The following is an 18680-nucleotide window of genomic DNA, read 5'->3' as shown; positions in this document are numbered from 1 at the left end:
AATAAATGATTATATTTATTTCCATTTAACGAAATATTAGAATAATGATCCATATATATTCATCAACACTATATAATATTACCACCATCCATTACGAGCACCACGACCACCAAAAGCATTGTCAATACAAATATCAATATCGATATCAATATCAATGTTCTTACCACCACAACATCCACGACGACGTCTACAAGCAATGGAATTGACAGAATCACTTGATACATCTGAATAACTTTGGTTGGTAACATTTTGATTGGGTGCTGGTAAAAACATCCAAAACTCTTCATTGCTCCAAGCATCAAACCATTCCAGTTCCACTGGAGAATCAACTATTGCTCGTAGAGGATGTTGTGGTGGTCGTCGTAACCGTGCCAATAATATTGATATCGATATTGATATTGATATTAATATTGGCAATGGCAACAACTGGTGTTAAATACATTATTATCTACCAAGTCAAGCATTCATTGACTATGAATAGTCCAAAATAAAATTTCTCTTGAAGATATCACCTAAATTGTTTAATTATTCATCATCACAAACACCAAAATGACCTATTCCCAACTCCATATCAACCAATTGGAGACAAGTTTATCAAATGGGTACCCAAGATATTAAAGAATATCTTTGTAAATAATAAATGATTATATTTATTTATTTAATTGAGTTAATATTGTTGTGTGTGGGGGATTAGTTTTATTATTAGTTATTATTAATTTAATTCTATTTTCTTAATTTGATGATTTTTCTTTTAGAGAATGACTTCTTGCAAAAATATGAATTGCAAAGTTAACTTGAGTGGTTAGAGTATGAATTGATTCATGGATTAGTTTTGTGAAACGTTCGGATGCTTCTTCGTCACTGAGATCACTTCTAAACTTGTCACGAAGATACATAATGTCTTGCTCACATTTAAGTTCTGGGATACCAGTACTTAACATCAGCTCAAACATGCTGTAAAATATATGGTCATTCTTTCTGAGAATATTATAGGCCTTGCAACAAGTTTCAACAAAGAATTGAAAGTTTGGTGAATCCTTGTTACCAATTACATATACAAAATCTGGTGTTAATACAAAAGGAGCCTTTTCTCTTTGGAATCCTGCCCATGTTTTAAAATTACCAAGGAAATGTCCAAAGTCTAAAAATAAATAAATAAATAAAAATAATTAAGTATTTTGATCTTTTGGATTGATTTTTTTTTTTGTTTTAGACTTACCAATATGAAATAGATGACCAAATTTATCTACCATAATATTGTCGTTGTGTCGATCACCGATTCCCAAGACATAGGTGGCAACACAATAACCGGCACATGATAGAGTGAATTTTGTAACAGCCTTTTGATAATTGTTTTCAGTGAGATTACCATTCTTTAACCAATTGGCAATGGGTGTTTGCTTGAATGCACCAGTCATGCCACCGGCAGCTGCTTGAATCTTGGCGGCTGTTTCAGCATTTCCAACGACTTCGATGAGTCCTGTACCCATACCAGTGGCAATACAACGATAGATGGTCATATGTAAATCCAATCCTTCACTCTTCCACATGTGATCCATAAGTTTGAGTAGTTGCAACGTTAGAATATCTTGTCTAAGATCATCACCAGTTTTCACAATCATTTGAAAGTTGGTGGCGTGGAGGTCTCTGTTTTTGTATACTACCCATAGAGGTACTTTGGCGCTATCCATACTTTTGCATTTTTCGGGGATAATGTCCATTACCTTGATGGTCGGGTCAAATGGTACAGTGAGCGATGATGGTAGATTCTTTTCAGCTCGAAGCAATTCTTCGATTAAAGGTTTTCTCTTATCTAGAGACACTTCTTTAACCTGCTTTGCAATACCCTCGAGAATGCCAAGTGTTTGTATTTGTTGTTTAAATGGTTCGTGCAAATGTGGAGTAAATCGTAAAAATGCCGCCGTCAACAACCTGAATCTTTCACTAACCTCTTGATTGTCCAAGTCGGCTCTTAAATTCCAAAAGAATGGGTGTGCCAATACAGAAGTGTTTTGGAAAACCCGACCAAGCAAAAACAATGAAAGTGCACTTCCATGGAAACAATCGTGTTTAATAGCTTGTACCAATTGTAACATATATAATTCCAATTCATAATCTGTTATATGATCTAAACATTTTACTACATATTCTCTAATTTTTATACAATCTGCAAACTTTTAGAAAAAAAAAAAAAAAATTAGAAATTAATTTCTTTATCTTTTCTTTTTGTTTTTTTTTTACTTACCTTTGGATCTAATAATTCTAAAGAAGTAATTGGGGATAATAAAGGCCAATTATTTAATAATCTAAACATTTCACCAACACGACTGATATTTGTCCATTGTACAGATTGAAGTAATTTAGAGAGTGAATGAGGAAGTGTTTGACAATAGTATCTAGATTTCCACATTAATTGTTTCTCGTCTTCAGAGAGTGAGTAGAGTGGATCTTGACGTAGTATGAGGTTGACCTTTTCATGATCACCTATATCGATGGATGGGATTGGTTCTTGAGCTGTGCACAACAGTAGGTCGGGGTAATGAATGTTGTGTGGAGTGGAATAGTCGTGGAATTCAAAGGCAATGATGATGGCCTGATCCTTTGATTGTAAATTATCTACACAGGTGCCGATTGGGTTGACCTTGCCTGGCCAAAGCAAAAGACTGTAGGGTGTACTAGTATAAAAAAGATTCTCCGAGTCATAGATACGATGACCCACCCATCCAAGTGCAACATTATTGTCACGATGCTTGGCATTGATAGAGAAACATAATCTCGATCCAAGTGGAATCGAAGATAGTGCAATAGGTAGTGTAATCCATTCATTCCATACTATAGTGTCTTGGAATGGTATAGGTTTGCTTGTAACGGTTGGTGCAATCAATAAACCTCCATAATAAATACCAAATTCCACATAGATCATGATATTTGACATATCATTGGTACTAAAGTGACCCTTTACACTGGCCGAATCAATTTCGTGTGCGTGAAGTAGTCGGAGTTGGAAGTTTTCATGAATCTCTAATGCATTGATGGTTGTAGTTGGGAGTGTAATATCGTCTTGTTGTTGAATTGCATTTTGTAAATCTGGTAGTGCCGATGTTGATAATGATTGTTGTTGTTGTTGTTGTTGTGGTGACAGCGATAGATTGTAAATATCGGGTAGTGAAGTGGTGGATGTAGATGCTGGAGGAGTTGAAGGTAACGAGTCGGAAATCGATCCAATCGGAGAAGAAGTGTTGCTAGTATTGGTACTACCTCCCAACGCCTGTCGATTATGTTTTTGTTTCTTGTGACTGAAAATAATGTCGAGTATGGGTGATTGTCTGTGTGCATATTTTGGATTCTGGTCAAATATATTACTCATTCTAATGTCTTCACGTAACCCAAGCTCGTTCAACTCGACCATCGTTAGAGTGACCTCACCCGTTCTCTTTATACTCTCTACTACTAACTCGACCGACAAGAGAGGTACCTTTGGACGAATGTATTGGTACTTTCCAGTAATGAGGAATCGCCATTGCGAAGGATCAAAAGGCAATGTGTTTTTGACTTTTTCAGAGAGGATTGCCATGAGTGTCTCTGCAGTATGATTTCGTGTGCAACGAAGAGACTTGGTTTGGTTGCGGAGATGGATCTTGATGACGAAAAACTCTGGGATGGTAGAGGGAGGTGGGTATGGTGTAAGACGGGCATTTTCTATCGAGCCGGGTGTATCACGTGCCAACGATGCCAACATTCTATTCTTTCGGTTGAATGTGATGACTTCGTCAATATGTGCTTTCCAATAGGACGGACGCCCGTTGATTTCCGATGCCTGTAGATCCACAAGTCGCTCCTTGCACATGGTATCCTTTTCAATCAACTCGAATCGTATGCTCGTCTGTGTTCCATTGACAAACATGGACGATGGAGGATACACAACCAAATCCTTGATAGTCGACTCCTTGTCAAACAAAATCTCCGAGTTGTTCCACTTGAAGAAATAAGCTTTCAGATTATTCTTTATCCTGTGTCCTTGCATCTTGGCGGTTGCCCATGCCAGCTGTCTGATCGATTCAATCGTCGAAATACTCGATGCTGGTACCTTGATGTGATGTCTACACGGCAACAAAACAATCACATTGGTTTCAAATGATTCAGCCAATGCTGGAATCTCCTTTTCCTCTTCATAGTCGTCATGAACCGATGGACAGTTGTCATAGGTTTGCTTGTTATAAATAAATGATTTGATTATTCTCTTTTTCATTACCATTGCTGCTGCACTCGTAGGTGATGAATTATTTTGATTCGTTTGATTATCCGATTGTTCTTGTTGTTGTTCTTTTTGTTGTTGATCTTGATCTTGATCCTCTGATGATGATGATGTTTTAGAAATGAGTAATGGAGATGATGATTGTGCACCACTACCACCACCACTTAGATTAACACTTTCTCTTGGAGTAAAGAATCTACTACCACTTGTACCAAGACTGGCACCAATACTTGATCCAGCTGCTCCTCCTCCACTACTCATAGCCATTTGACTACGAAGTGATAATGAAGAACCTTCTCTTAGCGACATTGGTACTCCACCACCAACACCAGTTGATGTTGTTGTTGTTGTACCTGGTAATCCACCAGGAATTGTTCCAAGACTAGAACCACCTGCAAAAAACATTGACCCAGTTGGTTTTGTTGATGTCCATCTCTTGGATGTAGATGACAATGAAGGTGATCCAGGATTAGACGATGATGATGATGATGATGATAACATCAAAGGTGGTAGAGAATTTGATATCGTGCTAGCATTATTATTATTATTATTATCACCATCTGCTTTAAAAGATGATGGTGATAATGCAGACGATGCTTCATTTGATGCCAATAACAGAGTTCTTTACCTTTTCAATTAAACTTGGTGTAGTATTTAATTTAATATCTGTAATCTTTAAACTCATCTTTTTCTTTTCTTCATTTGGTTTGGTGTCTTCACCATCATTCAATGTTGAAGATGAAGCAGACTCTTGTTGTTGTTCTTTTTCTTTTTCTTCTTCTTCTTCTTCTTCTTCTTCTTCTTCTTCTTCTTCTTCTTCTTCTTCTACATTATTTGTTGAGGGAGTGGCCAAAGATTCAGTAGTTGTGGTTGATTCAGTGGTGGTTGTTGTTATCGAGCCAGCAACAACTACTGTATTCTCAACAACACCAACATGTTTATCTATTTTGTTATTATTATTATTTGGAATAGTTAGATAAACATTTGATTGTACTATTTTATCAGTTTGAAAGGATTGCAAATAGTTTAACCAAGATGAATAATTTGAATTTGTGCTATACTCTTTGTGGTTTGATTCAAAGTCTTCCAACTCTTTGAGTGTATTTAATAGTTGTGTCTAGAAAAATATATATAGAGTTATTAGTCTTCTTCTTCGCTGTAGATTGTAATTACTATGATAGTCTCATACCTTTAGTGATGAAATAAAACAAGGTACATCTGAATGAAGACATTTATCTTTTTGAATAAATACTGTTAAATATTCTTTGTTGTCTACTGTTTCTGTTGTTTCTGTATTGTTGTCGGGAGATGATGATGATGATGATGTTGTTGACGTCGAACCTTTATCAACAACTAGATTGATAGTAAGTAATGACTTGTTTGAATCTTCATCATCGATATCAATAACATCTAATGTGGTCGAACTCATTTCATCAATCAATCACGCACACCACACGTACTCCACTGTTGACTGTCTATATCTAACTATCTATCTAACTATCTATCTGTATTATCTATATTGATCTATGTTATGATGATTGGTTGGTTGATTGATTAATTAACTGTGAATAAATAAATAAATAAATTGAGAAGTGTGTATCGATCTGAAAGTCTATGTTTCAGAGCGATTTCTAAATTCCCTTTGCGTGGCGAGGGATGAGTCTTTTCGAAAAATATCTGTGAAGAGGTTTCGCGAAATTATAAGAGTTGTTAACTAATGATAATATATATTGTATTATCTTTCTTGTTCTTGTGTCTTGTCTATCTGTATTCTATTCTCTTGTCTGACAAAGAAAGATAAGGTATTTAAGAAAGAGAGGAGATTAAAAACCGTGATAGTGAAGAGGCGGCAAACAAGCAAACTAGTGGGATAAAACAGCCAACAGCCCATTTTAAAACAGATATTTTGTGAAAATCGGACTCTGCTGAGACTGTGATCGTAGGTCAATCATACCCACTTTGGTCACAAATCGTGAGTTTCTTTGGTGAGCTCGGTAGCCAACCTATGGGGCTCATCCCTATGACTCGACCACATTTAAAAAGTCAACTATTTGAGAGATGTTTAAAACCTATAGATCTCTTAGGGACCTATAGAGAGAGATGTATGTGTGTTTGTCAATATCGCCTTTATTATTATAAGGTTTGAATATAAAAACACAAAAGTTGTTAATTTGTACACAATCAGTCAACATGTCGATCCATTGGTACGTTTTGTTTCCACACAAATGGGTATGTTGAATTGATGAGAAATGATGAGAAAAGAATCTTAATTAGATAAAGAACGATTGGTATTTATCTACGGATTGGCATATGAATGACCTTTTCGGTATCAATGGTGCTTGGTGCTGGACATCCTGGAAGTGGAGCAAAATCATACTTGAGATCTGCGAATCTAATATAAATATAAATAAATAAGATGAATCAATCAAAATTGTTAGTATCCTTCCATTTCTTTGTGTTTGTTTGTTTTAACTACATACGGGAAGTTTAATGATAATTGAAGATATTGTTCTTGAATATAAATGAATTTTGGTAAACCAACAATCGATAAAAGATTTTCAAGAATGGTAAGGAATGATTCACCCTTTTGGACATTAAAGGCTTGATAGAATCTAATGATTTCGTCCTTGTTTTCTTCATAGTCGACTGGTACTGGCTTCTCAGAGAAGAGGTTGATATAATCTCTCTTGAGAACAATGTTACAGTCGTAGGTGGAACCACGAGAGTATAAGAAATTAAAGGCAGCAACGGCAAAGTCATCACAAGTGTTTGATGGAACGTAAAGATCTTGACCATAACTGTTCCAGACATCCCAAGTTTGGTAAACTAAAAATAAATCAAATCAAATCAAAATAATTAAATATTAATATTAATATATATATATATATAAATAAAGATCACTTTGTTTGTTTTGTTACATACTTGGGTTAGAATTATTATAGGAAATACTCCATGGAATGAATTGGTTAAATACAGAACCATTGATGGTGGTCATATAGGTTCTAGAGGCGGTAGAGAAATGCTTGGAATCCCAATAGGTGGCATTGATCCATGGGAAAGCGCAGAGAATACCTGCATTGCACCAGACGACTTCATCGGTACCGTTGATGTTCATGATGTTTGGGAAGGTGCCATTGGCAACCTCATAGTAGGCATCGTATTCAGCAGTGTAGTTGATACCGGTGGTCAAGTCATAGAAACCCAAAGCAGAGTGGTATCCACCCAACTTGCCTCCAAAGTCACCATACAATCCTTCAAAGATTGGTGCTTGTAAATAATAAACTTCAATGACATCATCTAAATTAAAATGAAAAAAAAGAAAAAAAACTATTAATAATCTCTTCTTCTTCTTTAATATATATATCTATCCTATCTCCTATATCTATGTTGTATGTTGTGTGTATGTATGATAATTACTAGAGTTTACATTATCGAATGGTGCTGGGACAGTTGGACAATCCTCTCTGACAACACGTTGTTTACAGAGTTCAGGATCATTGTCATAGACACTTGCAAGAGTAACAGCAACCACTGCAACCAAGAAGCAGATGATGCTCAATAACAAGTTTTTAAACATCCTTCTTTTGATTATTAGATCTAGATTATTTGTTAATATATCTATCTCTATCTATTTGTGTAAAAGTAAAAGTAGTTTTAAAAAAACGTCAAAAAGACGCAATAAGGAGGACATCCAATCTTTCCTCCTCACCTTTCAAAAGTATTTTATTTTTTTTAATTTTTTTTTTGGGTGTCTGACATCAGCAAATCCAAAGATATTTCATCTTGACGATGCGAGTTTATTGTTATTTATGTATAAAAAGAATTTTACTAGTAATAGTTACAAATTCAAGTATCAACGTTAATAGTAAGAGATTTGATAGAACACCCAATGAACGGCACTGTCAAACTGAACGGTGATTTAGGTCTTGGGCTTGTTGATTGCAAAAGCGACATGGTATGTTGTTTCAATTTCATGTCTGGAGATCCCTGATATTTCTATGAAACGGGAGGGTCTCTAACATTAAATTGAAGCAATATGCCTTGCCTACCGATTCACCTCTTAAAGGTTAAACTATACCATATGCAAGTTATAATAATAATAATAATAATAATATTGTCCCATCTCACTCAAAATCATTTATTATGCACTCTATTCGCTCACATTTCCTAAAACATCATCCCTGGAAATACAATAAATATTTGTATATTTCATTCCTTTTAAATTTAGGTTGATATGATATTATTATATTATTATATACATTTTGATTTATTTATTTTATTGGATGGAATCTATTATTATCATCTCGATTTTCTTTTTCCGTTTTGGTTTTTTGTCTTCTCTTCTTCTTCTTCTTCTTCTTCTTCTTCTTCTTCTTCTTCTTCTTCATTATCATCAATCTCTTCATCTAGTATTATATCATCATGATCTTGATTATTTTGTTGATCATTGTCGTCGTCATCTTCTTGAATGAATTTAGGCATTTTATCACCTTGTTTTTCTTTTTCAATTTCCTTTTCCTTTTCTTCTTCTTGTTTATCCTTTTTTGATTTTCTTTTAGAGGTGGATGTTGGTTTTGTTGTCGATTTTGAAGATGTTGATAAATTAAATAGATCATTTGAAAATTTAGCCAATAGTGTATATGTTATCGTATTATTATTATTGCTATTGCTATTGTCAGTACTGTTAGTAATGGTTGATAAATCATCTCCATCCTCTGCATAAAGTGTTTCCTCCTCGGCATGGTGAGGAAGTTTGGCAATGAAATTAATTAATATATTATGTAATGGTGAAATATCAGTATTTTCTAGAAAACAGATAAAAAAGAAATATAAATTAAATTAGTACAAGTGAAGTGACTTTATATATATTTCTTTCTTTCTTTATCCTATTTTGTTTTGTTTTGTTTTGTTTGACATACTTGAAAATTTCTTTGCAGATGAAATGATTAGGGAAATTAAATTTAGGGAAAATTGAACTGATCGTTTACTCATTTTCTCATTCTTGATGTACTGAGCAATATAGTCAGAGAGTGAGGAAATGATTGCTGTAGATCTGGCCAAACACTTGCAAATAAATAGAGAGGATGGAGAAAGTCGTTCGATGTTTCGGATTAATCGATTGCTATAGTTGGTCTTGATCAAGCTGAATATATCCTTGGCCACAATCTCGACAAACACTCCAATCAATGTTGATATCGTGCCCTTTGATTGGAAGAGCGTTACCAATTCTGAAAGTTTAAACCAATCTTTTTTCTTTTTACCACTACTACTATTGTCATCAACTTGTTGATCTTGACCTTCTTGGCCATCTTGTCCGTCGTCGTCGTCACCGCCGCCGCCAGCATTGATTGAAATACTTTCAAACAAGATGTTTAATAATTTAATGGAACCATTTGACAAGACTTGATCGTCATTGGCGTGATTATAGACTTGGTAGATAAACTTGGCGATGATGGGCTGTATCGATTCAAACAGCTTGGGATGGTGCTTCATCATCTCGGATAGGTTCAACACCAGTTGATACAATTCATACATGGTTGTTTTAGTGCATAATCCCATTGCAATATACTCTGTTAAAAATAATAAAAATACTCTAACAATATCCATATGGAATGAATTTTCCATTGTTCTAAAAATATCCGTTTCATTATCATTGTCATCTTCATCTTGATCATCATCATCTAATCTACTTTTAATACTACTTGATGAACTTCTCTTTCTCTTTGATAGATTCGATGTTTTGGTTTTAATAAATGCCTCTAGTGATGGAATTAATATAGTGCTACCCCAAACCAATAAATCTTGGAATAATCCAGAATCCTTCAAAAAATAAATCAAAAGAAAATTAATTTTTTTTTTTCTATCTTTTTTTTTTTTTGTTTAAACATACTTGAATAACCTTTTCACTTGTACCTTCAATATGGAAAAGGAATTTACCATACATGACAAAACCAGATAATAACAATTTGTTACTAACCAATGGGATGAGATGGTCATAGTTTCCTAGTTGTTCCTCTTCATCCTTTTCCTCTTGTTCCTTTTCAATTGATAACCCACCCTCTAATGCCAACTTTCTTTGAATGACTGGGAAATAATCAACCAACCCTGTTAATATACTTGGCATTAATTCTATTTGACTTAGAGTTGATCTTCTTGATTCTTCATTTTTCTACAATAAAATAAAAGTAAAAATTAATAAATAAATACTATTATTATTATTATTATTATATTTTACAATTGACATACTAATAACATATCAAAAAAGATTAATGAAACTGATGCCAAATCAGAAACCATATTTAAATCTTGAGCAACCGATTGATCTTGTTCACTCGTTTGTTGTTTGGAAACTCCTCCTCTTTTTCTTTTTTTCTTTGAATGATCTGGTGAACCTAAATCATCATCGTCATCATCATCATCATGGTCTTTTTGTATTTTTCTTTGAGTCATTAAATATTTAATAGGATAATTTAAATTCTCTAAAATAATATTTAAAACTTCACCTGGAATTTCCCATGAAAATAATGAAAGTAATAAAGTTTCTTTTAATTGATCTGGTGTTGATTGATCAATCTATAATTAATTAAATTAAAATAATTATTAATATATATAGTTTTCTTTTTTCTTTTTTCTTTTTTTCTTCCTATTTACCTCTTTAAAATTTTGAAGTAAAACTTGTTTAAATACTGGAAAATTATCAATACTAAATATAGAAGCTATTTTGATGAGACTACAAATAGAATCGATACGAGGTAGATCCGATGTGAAAAGCCAAGAATACAATAGGATGAATCCTTCATCGGTATACTTTTTCAACAGACCTTGGACAACAAACTCATTGTCTGGTTCTTGTAACTTTGGTTTGATCGATTCCAAAGCAACCTTTGCAATCTCTAACAAGTTTTCAATATCTTCCAATGAAAGTTCTCCTTCTTCCTCTTCCTCTTGTTCCACTTGTTCCACTACCTCTTGTTTCTTTTCTACTTGATTCTTTTTCTTTTTACTATTCTTTTTCTTTTCAGTTGCGGTTGTGGATGGTTGTTTTTTTGAACTAACTGGAATGGAAGAGATTTCAGGGTAGAGTGGGATGAATTTACTGGTTATAAATTTGAATATGATAGCGAGTGTTTTGGCGATGGAAACGACTGGAACAAAGTTGACGAGGTTCGAGTAGAACGCGACGATTGCATTCTTTTTGGACCGTGCGAGCAAGAGACAGCGGTTGAATATCTCGGTGGGCTTTTCATCTTCGTGGGGAAAGTAGGCTTCGACGAGCAGCTGCGTGATCTTTTTGGTGAGGACGGCGTGGTTATAGTCGATGACCATGCGCTCAAAGAGATGCTCGAGTGGCACAATATCGAGGTACCGGATGCTGGACAGGTCCTTGATGTAGAGCATGAGGTCGACAAAGGCGACACGCACGCGGTCAGACGTGTCGTGGATGGAGGATGCGAGATGCTTGAGCAGGCCAGAGAGCAGCGGGTGCGACAGGGCACATTGAGCGAGCAGGTATTGTAGGCCGCGGATAACACTCTCGCGGACTTGCACGCTGGCGCGGTCTTTGGCGAGATCGTTGATCAGTCGCACGAGCAGCGATCGCACTGTGGCAGCCGGAATAATCTCCCAAAAGCGCGCGAGGATGACACACACCCCGCGCACGGCCTCGGACCGCACCGACGGCGCCGGGTCAAACAGCAGCTCGTTGAGCAGGGTGAACTGCTGTTGCAAGCGGCCGTCAATCTCGGTCTGCTCCTCGTCCGAGTCAATCACGGGGAACGCATCGATAAAAATGGACAGTGCGTTGTGTCGCACCTTGGAATTGGCCGCTTTGAGCGACCGCCACAGGATGGCGTCGTAGATACGCACCAGCATCCCGTCGATCCCCTTTGTCTTTTTGTGTGTCTGCAGTGTCGACAGAATGGCCAGCAACGACGTCAACAATGGAGCAGACGTGCATCTAATGGCACACGACGCCAGTTCTTGCAGACACCCATACTCAATCTTGGCGATGATCGGTCCCGTCGCCAACTGCCACGCTCTGAAATAAACGTCGCCGTACCACTCGGCCACCGACTTTTTGCAGCCCACCAACTGACCCTTAATAGTCGCATGGAACGCGTCCACCAAGTACGGACGCACCGTCAACAGATACGCCAGCATCTTTCGACCCTCTGCACTCTTTATATAATGTGGTTGCACAAAACATTTCATCAATAAATCTCTCAACGATTCTGCATCTTCATCACTATACTCTAATAATAATAATGAACTTCTTATATTATAAACTCTTGTTATATCTAAAAATATAAAAATAGAAATATAAAATTAATCAACAAACAAATAAATATTAATATTAATATTATAGTTTACCTGAAACAATTGTTGATTCAAAAGACTTTGAAACTAAATATACAATGGTTTGGGGAACCAATTCCCCTTTGTTGGGACGATCCTGCCTATACCAAAGCTCGCATATACTCGATATATCATTTGCTAGTTTATAATAGTATTTTGACAGTCTTGCCAAAACATCCTTTCTAAATATATTTGTCAATTCCAACACTTTTTCACCAAGATTCATAAATGACAATATTAAATCTTTAAAATATATATAAATAATGAATAGTTAGTGTCAAGCCTTTACAATATGGATGAAACATATGATATGACATTACATACCATGAGATATAGTGATAATTGAAAACATATGTTCAGGTGGAACAAATGAAGATTTAGTATTTTTTAAAAAGTAGTTGCATATGACTAGAATTATATCCATTGATTTGAGAGCATTGATTGCTATGGTTCGAGCAGTATCTGTATCTATATCTTCTGTATCTTCACTTGGAATCATAAGTTCTTGTTCAATGATTGGTACCATTCTTAGATAGAGCAATTCAAACAACTCTGCATGATGTTTGGTTGGTAGCCATGCCAAGAACTCTTCTACATTTATCTCCTTTTCTTCGATACGAGGACTTCCCTTTCCAAGCATTACCAACCATTCCGTATCGCTCTGTGGTTGTTTAATTGCTTTAAACAACTTTTCTCTTTTCTTATCCATATTCTTCTTCTTTCTTTCTTTATCAATCCTATATATCTATATATCTATCCTTTAATTCATAATCGATGTATGTTTGTTGTTGTTGTTGTTGTTGTTGTTGTTATTGTTATTATTTGATTGTTGTATATCGATTGATTGTTAAATCGCAAATGATTGATTGATTGATCGAATTGTTGTGAATGATGGGTGATGGGGTAGACCAAACTATCTATCTTGTTGCTTTCATTAATGATAAATCAAACAGACCTGACAGAGATGAAGATGAAAAATTGGAGGGAAGGTTGGTAGTCAAAAAAAAAAAAAAAATCGATTTTGGCGCCAAACATGTTATAGGTATCAATCTAACTATATATATATTAAAATATTATATATTTATTTGTTTCATGTAATTAAGTTACCAATTCATTGACAATAATAAGGCGTGTCTCTATTATTGAGGGCCATTGATTAAAACAACAATATGACCATCTTCTGAATCAGGAATCCCAATACATTTAAAGTGACCTGATCCAAGAACCTATTCAATCAGAGGAATATTGTTAACAATTGGGGGTGCCTCCATTGATACAAAAAAAATGATGATGGGAAGATTTCATTTATATATTTAGTTTTTTCAAAGATATAGATATCTTTTTCTAAATTCCTATGAATAAACCGAAAAGATAAGATGGATACCTAGACAACAACAATATCTTCTTGTCTCTTTCTCATCGGGGGTAAAAGTCAGATGACTATTCGGCTATGACCCCGTTAATTTAATTTATATCTAATTTAGCAATAAGATCACTGGTTGATATTGTTGTTGTTGTCTAATCATGATGTTTGTCGAGAGATAAAGACAAAGAAGACTCTAGTTCTATCGGTTCTGTGACGTGAGCAAACCTATTAAAGAGGTCATTAGTCTGGCTCCAATCCCCTCTACTCAAAGTGACCAATACCACTTTTATTCTCACAAAACAAGCAGTCTGATGATATCATAGATATCTTCATCCAAAGAGTGCAACGACAAAAGTCGGTTTTTACACCTGCTCTTCAGCACAACCACCACCCAATTCTAGAACAGGACAGAGATAGAACGACGGAACACCATAATCGAAGCGTTTGGGGTCAGAGCTGCAAAACGCAAAAAACTTTTCTCTTTTTAATAATAAACTCTGCCAACTATCGATATTTAAGTAAATCAAAAGTTTACTCTATTTCATATTAATACCTATAAATATTTATTCACATATATAAATTAAACAAGTAATTTATATTTATATAACCAACCAAACAAAGAAACAAACAAAAAAGTAATATCACAAGTTAACTTTAACAATTTTCAAAACATTGTCTACATAGTTGACCTGACCTACAATTGTTGGCAACGACAATACAATAGGCGACCTGACTTTTAGTATAGATAAATATATAGATATCTACCTACACATACACAGATTCATCGATTAGTTAGTTTTGACGGAGCTATCATTGGGCGTGTTGCATTGGAAGAGGGAGGATGTTCTTTTTTTGAAGATATTTTCCAATTCTTTTTTTAAATTTTATTTTCTCTATTGCCACTCTCATTATTAGGTTGCAGGTTAGGTTTTTGACAAACAAACGAACGATCTGCAGTTTCCCATTTTTTTATTATTCAATTTAATTTATTGGTACAAATTACAATCCTCCTCTTTTTGTTTGTTTGTTTGTTGTTACTTATCACCTTCAACCCCCCATACACTGGTATTAGGAACTCCCAACTTTTAAAAGTTGCACATAATCATAACATCACCTCCTCTTCCCAACTCCGATCGGTACCGCCTCTTCACAACCTCACTATTTAAATCGCATTCTGAATCGTTTGTTCATTCATTCATTCATTAGTTTAGTTTGATCTCTCTCTCTATCTATTATCATTATCTTCTCTTCTCATATTTGTAATATAACATATCATTGGTATGATTTATCTTTATCTTTTATCTTTATCTCCTCTCCTCTATCACATATATATATGTGTGTGTGTGTGTGTTTATGTTAAAGTTGTCATTCTTTGATTTGGATCTATTGTTTTTGAACCTTTAAAGGGGAGAGAGCACAGAGCACAACCAAACACAAAGGTTAGAAAAGGACGCGATGCAAAAAAAGGATTTGGTGACGAGTTGTAGATTGGCGTGACGTACACTTGAATGGTTATTGTTAAGACATACCACACCTATATATCAAATTCTTACACCCACACATAACAATACATAACACAACACACAATCCAATTAAATGCTTGTTGTTTTAAACACTTCATCTTATTACTGTTAAATTAATTAAAACATTTTAAAACCAACCTACTACTCTTATCTTACCCAATCAATCAACCAACCAACCCATCCAAATCACAATCTTTATAAATATTCAATAATAATATTAACATTTGTTTATCTCTCTTTTTTATAATTATTATAGTAATATCATCATATTTAACAAATATATACAATACACCAACCAACTAAAAATGGACAGCACTACCGACAACAATGTTAACCTCAAGACCTACCAAACTCATCACAAGGAAGAGGATGATGGTGAGGAAATATACGAAAGCAAGGCCAAGACTGCCTTGATGCCATTGCGTGCCAAATCCAGAGATCCAGCCTCTGCACAATCTCGTCTCCAAGGAATGTCTGACAATGTCAAGCAACTCCTCATCGGTATTGGCGAGAACCCAGAACGTGAAGGTTTGCTCGACACCCCAATGCGTATGTCCAAGGCCCTCATGTTTTTCACACATGGTTATGAATTGACTGTTGATGGTATGTAAACATTTAAATGTTGACCAAAAGAAAGATATCAAACAAGTATACTAATATAATGTTTTGATTGATTTTTAGAAATTATTGGTGGAGCCATTTTTGATGAAGATCATCACGAGATGGTTGTCGTACGTGACATTGATATCTTTTCATTGTGCGAGCATCATATGGTACCATTCTTTGGCAAGTGCCACATTGGTTACATTCCCAACAAAAAGGTGCTTGGTCTCAGCAAGCTTGCACGTATTGCCGAAATATTTGCTCGTCGTCTTCAAGTACAAGAGCGTTTGACTCGTCAAATTGCCATGGCCATCCAAGAGGCTCTCAGCCCAATGGGTGTTGCCGTCGTCATTGAAGCTTCTCACATGTGTATGGTCATGCGTGGTGTACAAAAGCCAGGCTCTAGCACCGTCACCTCTTCAGTCTGTGGTATCTTTGAACATGATTCTCGTACCCGTTCCGAATTCTTTAGTTTAATTAGATCGAACAAATAATCAAACCTAATTTCAAATTCAAATTAATTAATTAATTCCCCCCCAACATATGTTTATATTTCTTCTTCTTCATCATACCATATAATAATAATAATAATAATAGCAACAGAGAGCCGAATCAACTAACCATTCAATTCAATTCCATCATCCAACTACAATATTTGTATAAACTTTTTATTTTTTTTTTACAATCATTAATAATAATAACAAAAGTAACAATAATCAATAATAATAATAATAATAATATGATGCTACAAATGGATTTTGCAAACAATCCATACCTCCCCTTCCCTCCCCTTCCCTTCCTTATCTACCAATGTTGGAAATAGATACAAGTTGGGTATTACTAAAAAAAAAAAAAAAGAAATTAAAAAAAAAATAAAAAAACAAAAACAATTTTAAAATTAACTATAAAACTTTGAAGTATTCTATTTTGGTTGACTTGATAGATGATAATAGTAGTGGATAATCTATATGTTTAACACCAGTTGTTGCCATTACCAATATTAATATCAATATCAATATCGATATCAATATTATTAGCACGGTTACGACGACCACCACAACATCCTCTACGAGCAACGGTTGATTCATCAGTGGAGCTGGAATGCTTTGATCCTTGGAGCAATGATGACTTTTGGATGTTTTTACCAGCACCTGGAGTAAGTTGGGAAAGATTCTCTAAAGAAAAGAAAAGATAGAGATTTAAAAAAATAAATGGATTATGTTAGAATATTATTAATATCTTGATTGTGATTATTATTTTTTAACACATACTGAATAACATTTTGATAGTAATAGTTGTAATTAGAAAAGAAAGAGATAATTAATTAATTTAATTTGATGAATTGAATATTATTCAATACTCATTATTTATAGTTAGTATATGGAATGATCCTTTCAAAAAAACTTATAAAAAAATCCAAACATTTAGAGTATTCCTATTTTAGAATTGGGGGTGCATAGTCATCATCAGAATATAGGATTTTTGATTGATTTTTACAATCTTTTTAGACAATTCTAAACTATAAATAATAAACTTGTATGTAAACAATATTAAACATTTAAAATAAAAAAATAATTATATAATATAAATTAATTAATTATATTTCTTTTTTTGTTCATTCTATCTCAGAGATTCGCCTTGCCGCTAGTATCTATGTGTACTACACATCAGTGGCTAGTATCTCTTTAGAAAACCTATCAAAACTATCACCAATTTCAAATCATGGAGCCAATCAAAATGTAACAGTCCAAAGTTATTCAGATGTATCAAGTGATTCTGTTAATTCCATTGCTTGTAGACGTCGTCGTGGATGTTGTGGTCGTGGTAACAACATTGATACTGATATCGATATTGATATTTGTATTGACAATGCTTTTGGAGGTGGTCGTGGTGCTCGTAATGGATGGTGGTAATTGATTATATACTTACCATATTTGAGTTGATTAATAAACTATTATTATCTCCTCCAACTTCCTAGCTAAGATTCTAATCATGATCTACCAATAATAGTAATAGTTAATATTATTTAAATATATATATTATTATTTTCTTGTCTTGTTGTTGTTCTTTTAATATACGTATTCTTGGGATCCGTTCATCAGGCGACGAGAAGTAAAATGTTGTATTTCATTCGAGTGATAGAAGAGTAATACAAATACGGACCCAATGAAAGGCAACATTTTACTTCCCGTGAACATGGTTGGCTATCTTGATGTGAATTGATAAATTAGATATTATCCATATAGGATGAAAATGCAGTTGGTACCATGTCTTTGGCGGTTTAGATAGATCACTTTGAAATTGGCAGCAGTTTGTTGGTCTGGATCAGACATGAGTTTCATCATCCCTACAACCTCTCTCAACCGTTCAGCATCCTTTCATCTTCAGCATAGTCGCTACAACACAAACGAATTTGGTTGTTGATGTTGTTTCGTTTCTTTTGGAAAAAATCACGAAGTGCAACAACTAGATGATTTCTAGCAAACGCTGGGTACTTGGCAATTGATGGATGATTATCCACTGCAAGTTTGATTGTCTCCTCAGACAGATTGCATTGTTGGTATAGAAAGTAGGGTTG

The 18680-nt window shown here is 34.6% G+C and overlaps 9 protein-coding genes across 9 annotated transcripts; 3 read left to right on the top strand and 6 right to left on the bottom strand.

Moving 5' to 3' along the window:
• Positions 1-78: 78 nt before the first annotated feature.
• Positions 79-273, bottom strand: DFA_06197 (uncharacterized protein; the record flags this gene model as incomplete). The annotated part of the gene is made up of 1 exon (XM_004361853.1): positions 79-273. One exon carries the CDS (start codon positions 271-273, stop codon positions 79-81), a length of 195 nt encoding a protein of 64 aa, XP_004361910.1.
• Positions 274-731: 458 nt separating this feature from the next.
• On the bottom strand, positions 732-5684 carry pikC (phosphatidylinositol-4,5-diphosphate 3-kinase; the record flags this gene model as incomplete). Its single annotated transcript, XM_004361852.1, has 6 exons — positions 732-1141; positions 1220-2174; positions 2246-4210; positions 4253-4818; positions 4898-5372; positions 5445-5684. The coding sequence occupies 6 exons, from the start codon at positions 5682-5684 to the stop codon at positions 732-734; spliced, it is 4611 nt and encodes a 1536-aa protein (XP_004361909.1).
• Positions 5685-6547: 863 nt separating this feature from the next.
• On the bottom strand, positions 6548-7832 carry cln5 (uncharacterized protein; the record flags this gene model as incomplete). The annotated part of the gene is made up of 4 exons (XM_004361851.1): positions 6548-6647; positions 6736-7081; positions 7178-7552; positions 7673-7832. 4 exons carry the CDS (start codon positions 7830-7832, stop codon positions 6548-6550), a joined length of 981 nt encoding a protein of 326 aa, XP_004361908.1.
• A 722-nt stretch (positions 7833-8554) lies between these two features.
• Positions 8555-11581, bottom strand: DFA_06194 (uncharacterized protein; the record flags this gene model as incomplete). The annotated part of the gene is made up of 7 exons (XM_004361850.1): positions 8555-9060; positions 9175-9684; positions 9789-9825; positions 9848-10075; positions 10146-10424; positions 10502-10828; positions 10907-11581. The coding sequence occupies 7 exons, from the start codon at positions 11579-11581 to the stop codon at positions 8555-8557; spliced, it is 2562 nt and encodes an 853-aa protein (XP_004361907.1).
• Positions 11582-12173: 592 nt separating this feature from the next.
• DFA_06193 (uncharacterized protein) lies at positions 12174-12302 on the top strand (the record flags this gene model as incomplete). Its single annotated transcript, XM_004361849.1, has 1 exon — positions 12174-12302. The coding sequence occupies one exon, from the start codon at positions 12174-12176 to the stop codon at positions 12300-12302; it is 129 nt and encodes a 42-aa protein (XP_004361906.1).
• Positions 12303-12533: 231 nt separating this feature from the next.
• On the bottom strand, positions 12534-13319 carry DFA_06192 (uncharacterized protein; the record flags this gene model as incomplete). Its single annotated transcript, XM_004361848.1, has 3 exons — positions 12534-12552; positions 12772-12853; positions 12935-13319. The coding sequence occupies 3 exons, from the start codon at positions 13317-13319 to the stop codon at positions 12534-12536; spliced, it is 486 nt and encodes a 161-aa protein (XP_004361905.1).
• A 182-nt stretch (positions 13320-13501) lies between these two features.
• Positions 13502-16596, top strand: gchA (GTP cyclohydrolase I; the record flags this gene model as incomplete). Its single annotated transcript, XM_004361847.1, has 3 exons — positions 13502-13599; positions 15756-16102; positions 16181-16596. 3 exons carry the CDS (start codon positions 13502-13504, stop codon positions 16594-16596), a joined length of 861 nt encoding a protein of 286 aa, XP_004361904.1.
• Positions 16597-17074: 478 nt separating this feature from the next.
• DFA_06190 (uncharacterized protein) lies at positions 17075-17383 on the bottom strand (the record flags this gene model as incomplete). Its single annotated transcript, XM_004361846.1, has 2 exons — positions 17075-17277; positions 17374-17383. 2 exons carry the CDS (start codon positions 17381-17383, stop codon positions 17075-17077), a joined length of 213 nt encoding a protein of 70 aa, XP_004361903.1.
• A 104-nt stretch (positions 17384-17487) lies between these two features.
• Positions 17488-18015, top strand: DFA_06189 (uncharacterized protein; the record flags this gene model as incomplete). The annotated part of the gene is made up of 2 exons (XM_004361845.1): positions 17488-17554; positions 17732-18015. The coding sequence occupies 2 exons, from the start codon at positions 17488-17490 to the stop codon at positions 18013-18015; spliced, it is 351 nt and encodes a 116-aa protein (XP_004361902.1).
• Positions 18016-18680: the final 665 nt, after the last annotated feature.

The sequence above is a fragment of the Cavenderia fasciculata genome (genome assembly GCF_000203815.1).
Source record: "Cavenderia fasciculata unplaced genomic scaffold Scf_Dfasci-G-p-12c09.r1-3, whole genome shotgun sequence".
Taxonomy (NCBI): domain Eukaryota; phylum Evosea; class Eumycetozoa; order Acytosteliales; family Cavenderiaceae; genus Cavenderia; species Cavenderia fasciculata.
This window is presented reverse-complemented; position numbering and strand designations above follow the sequence as displayed.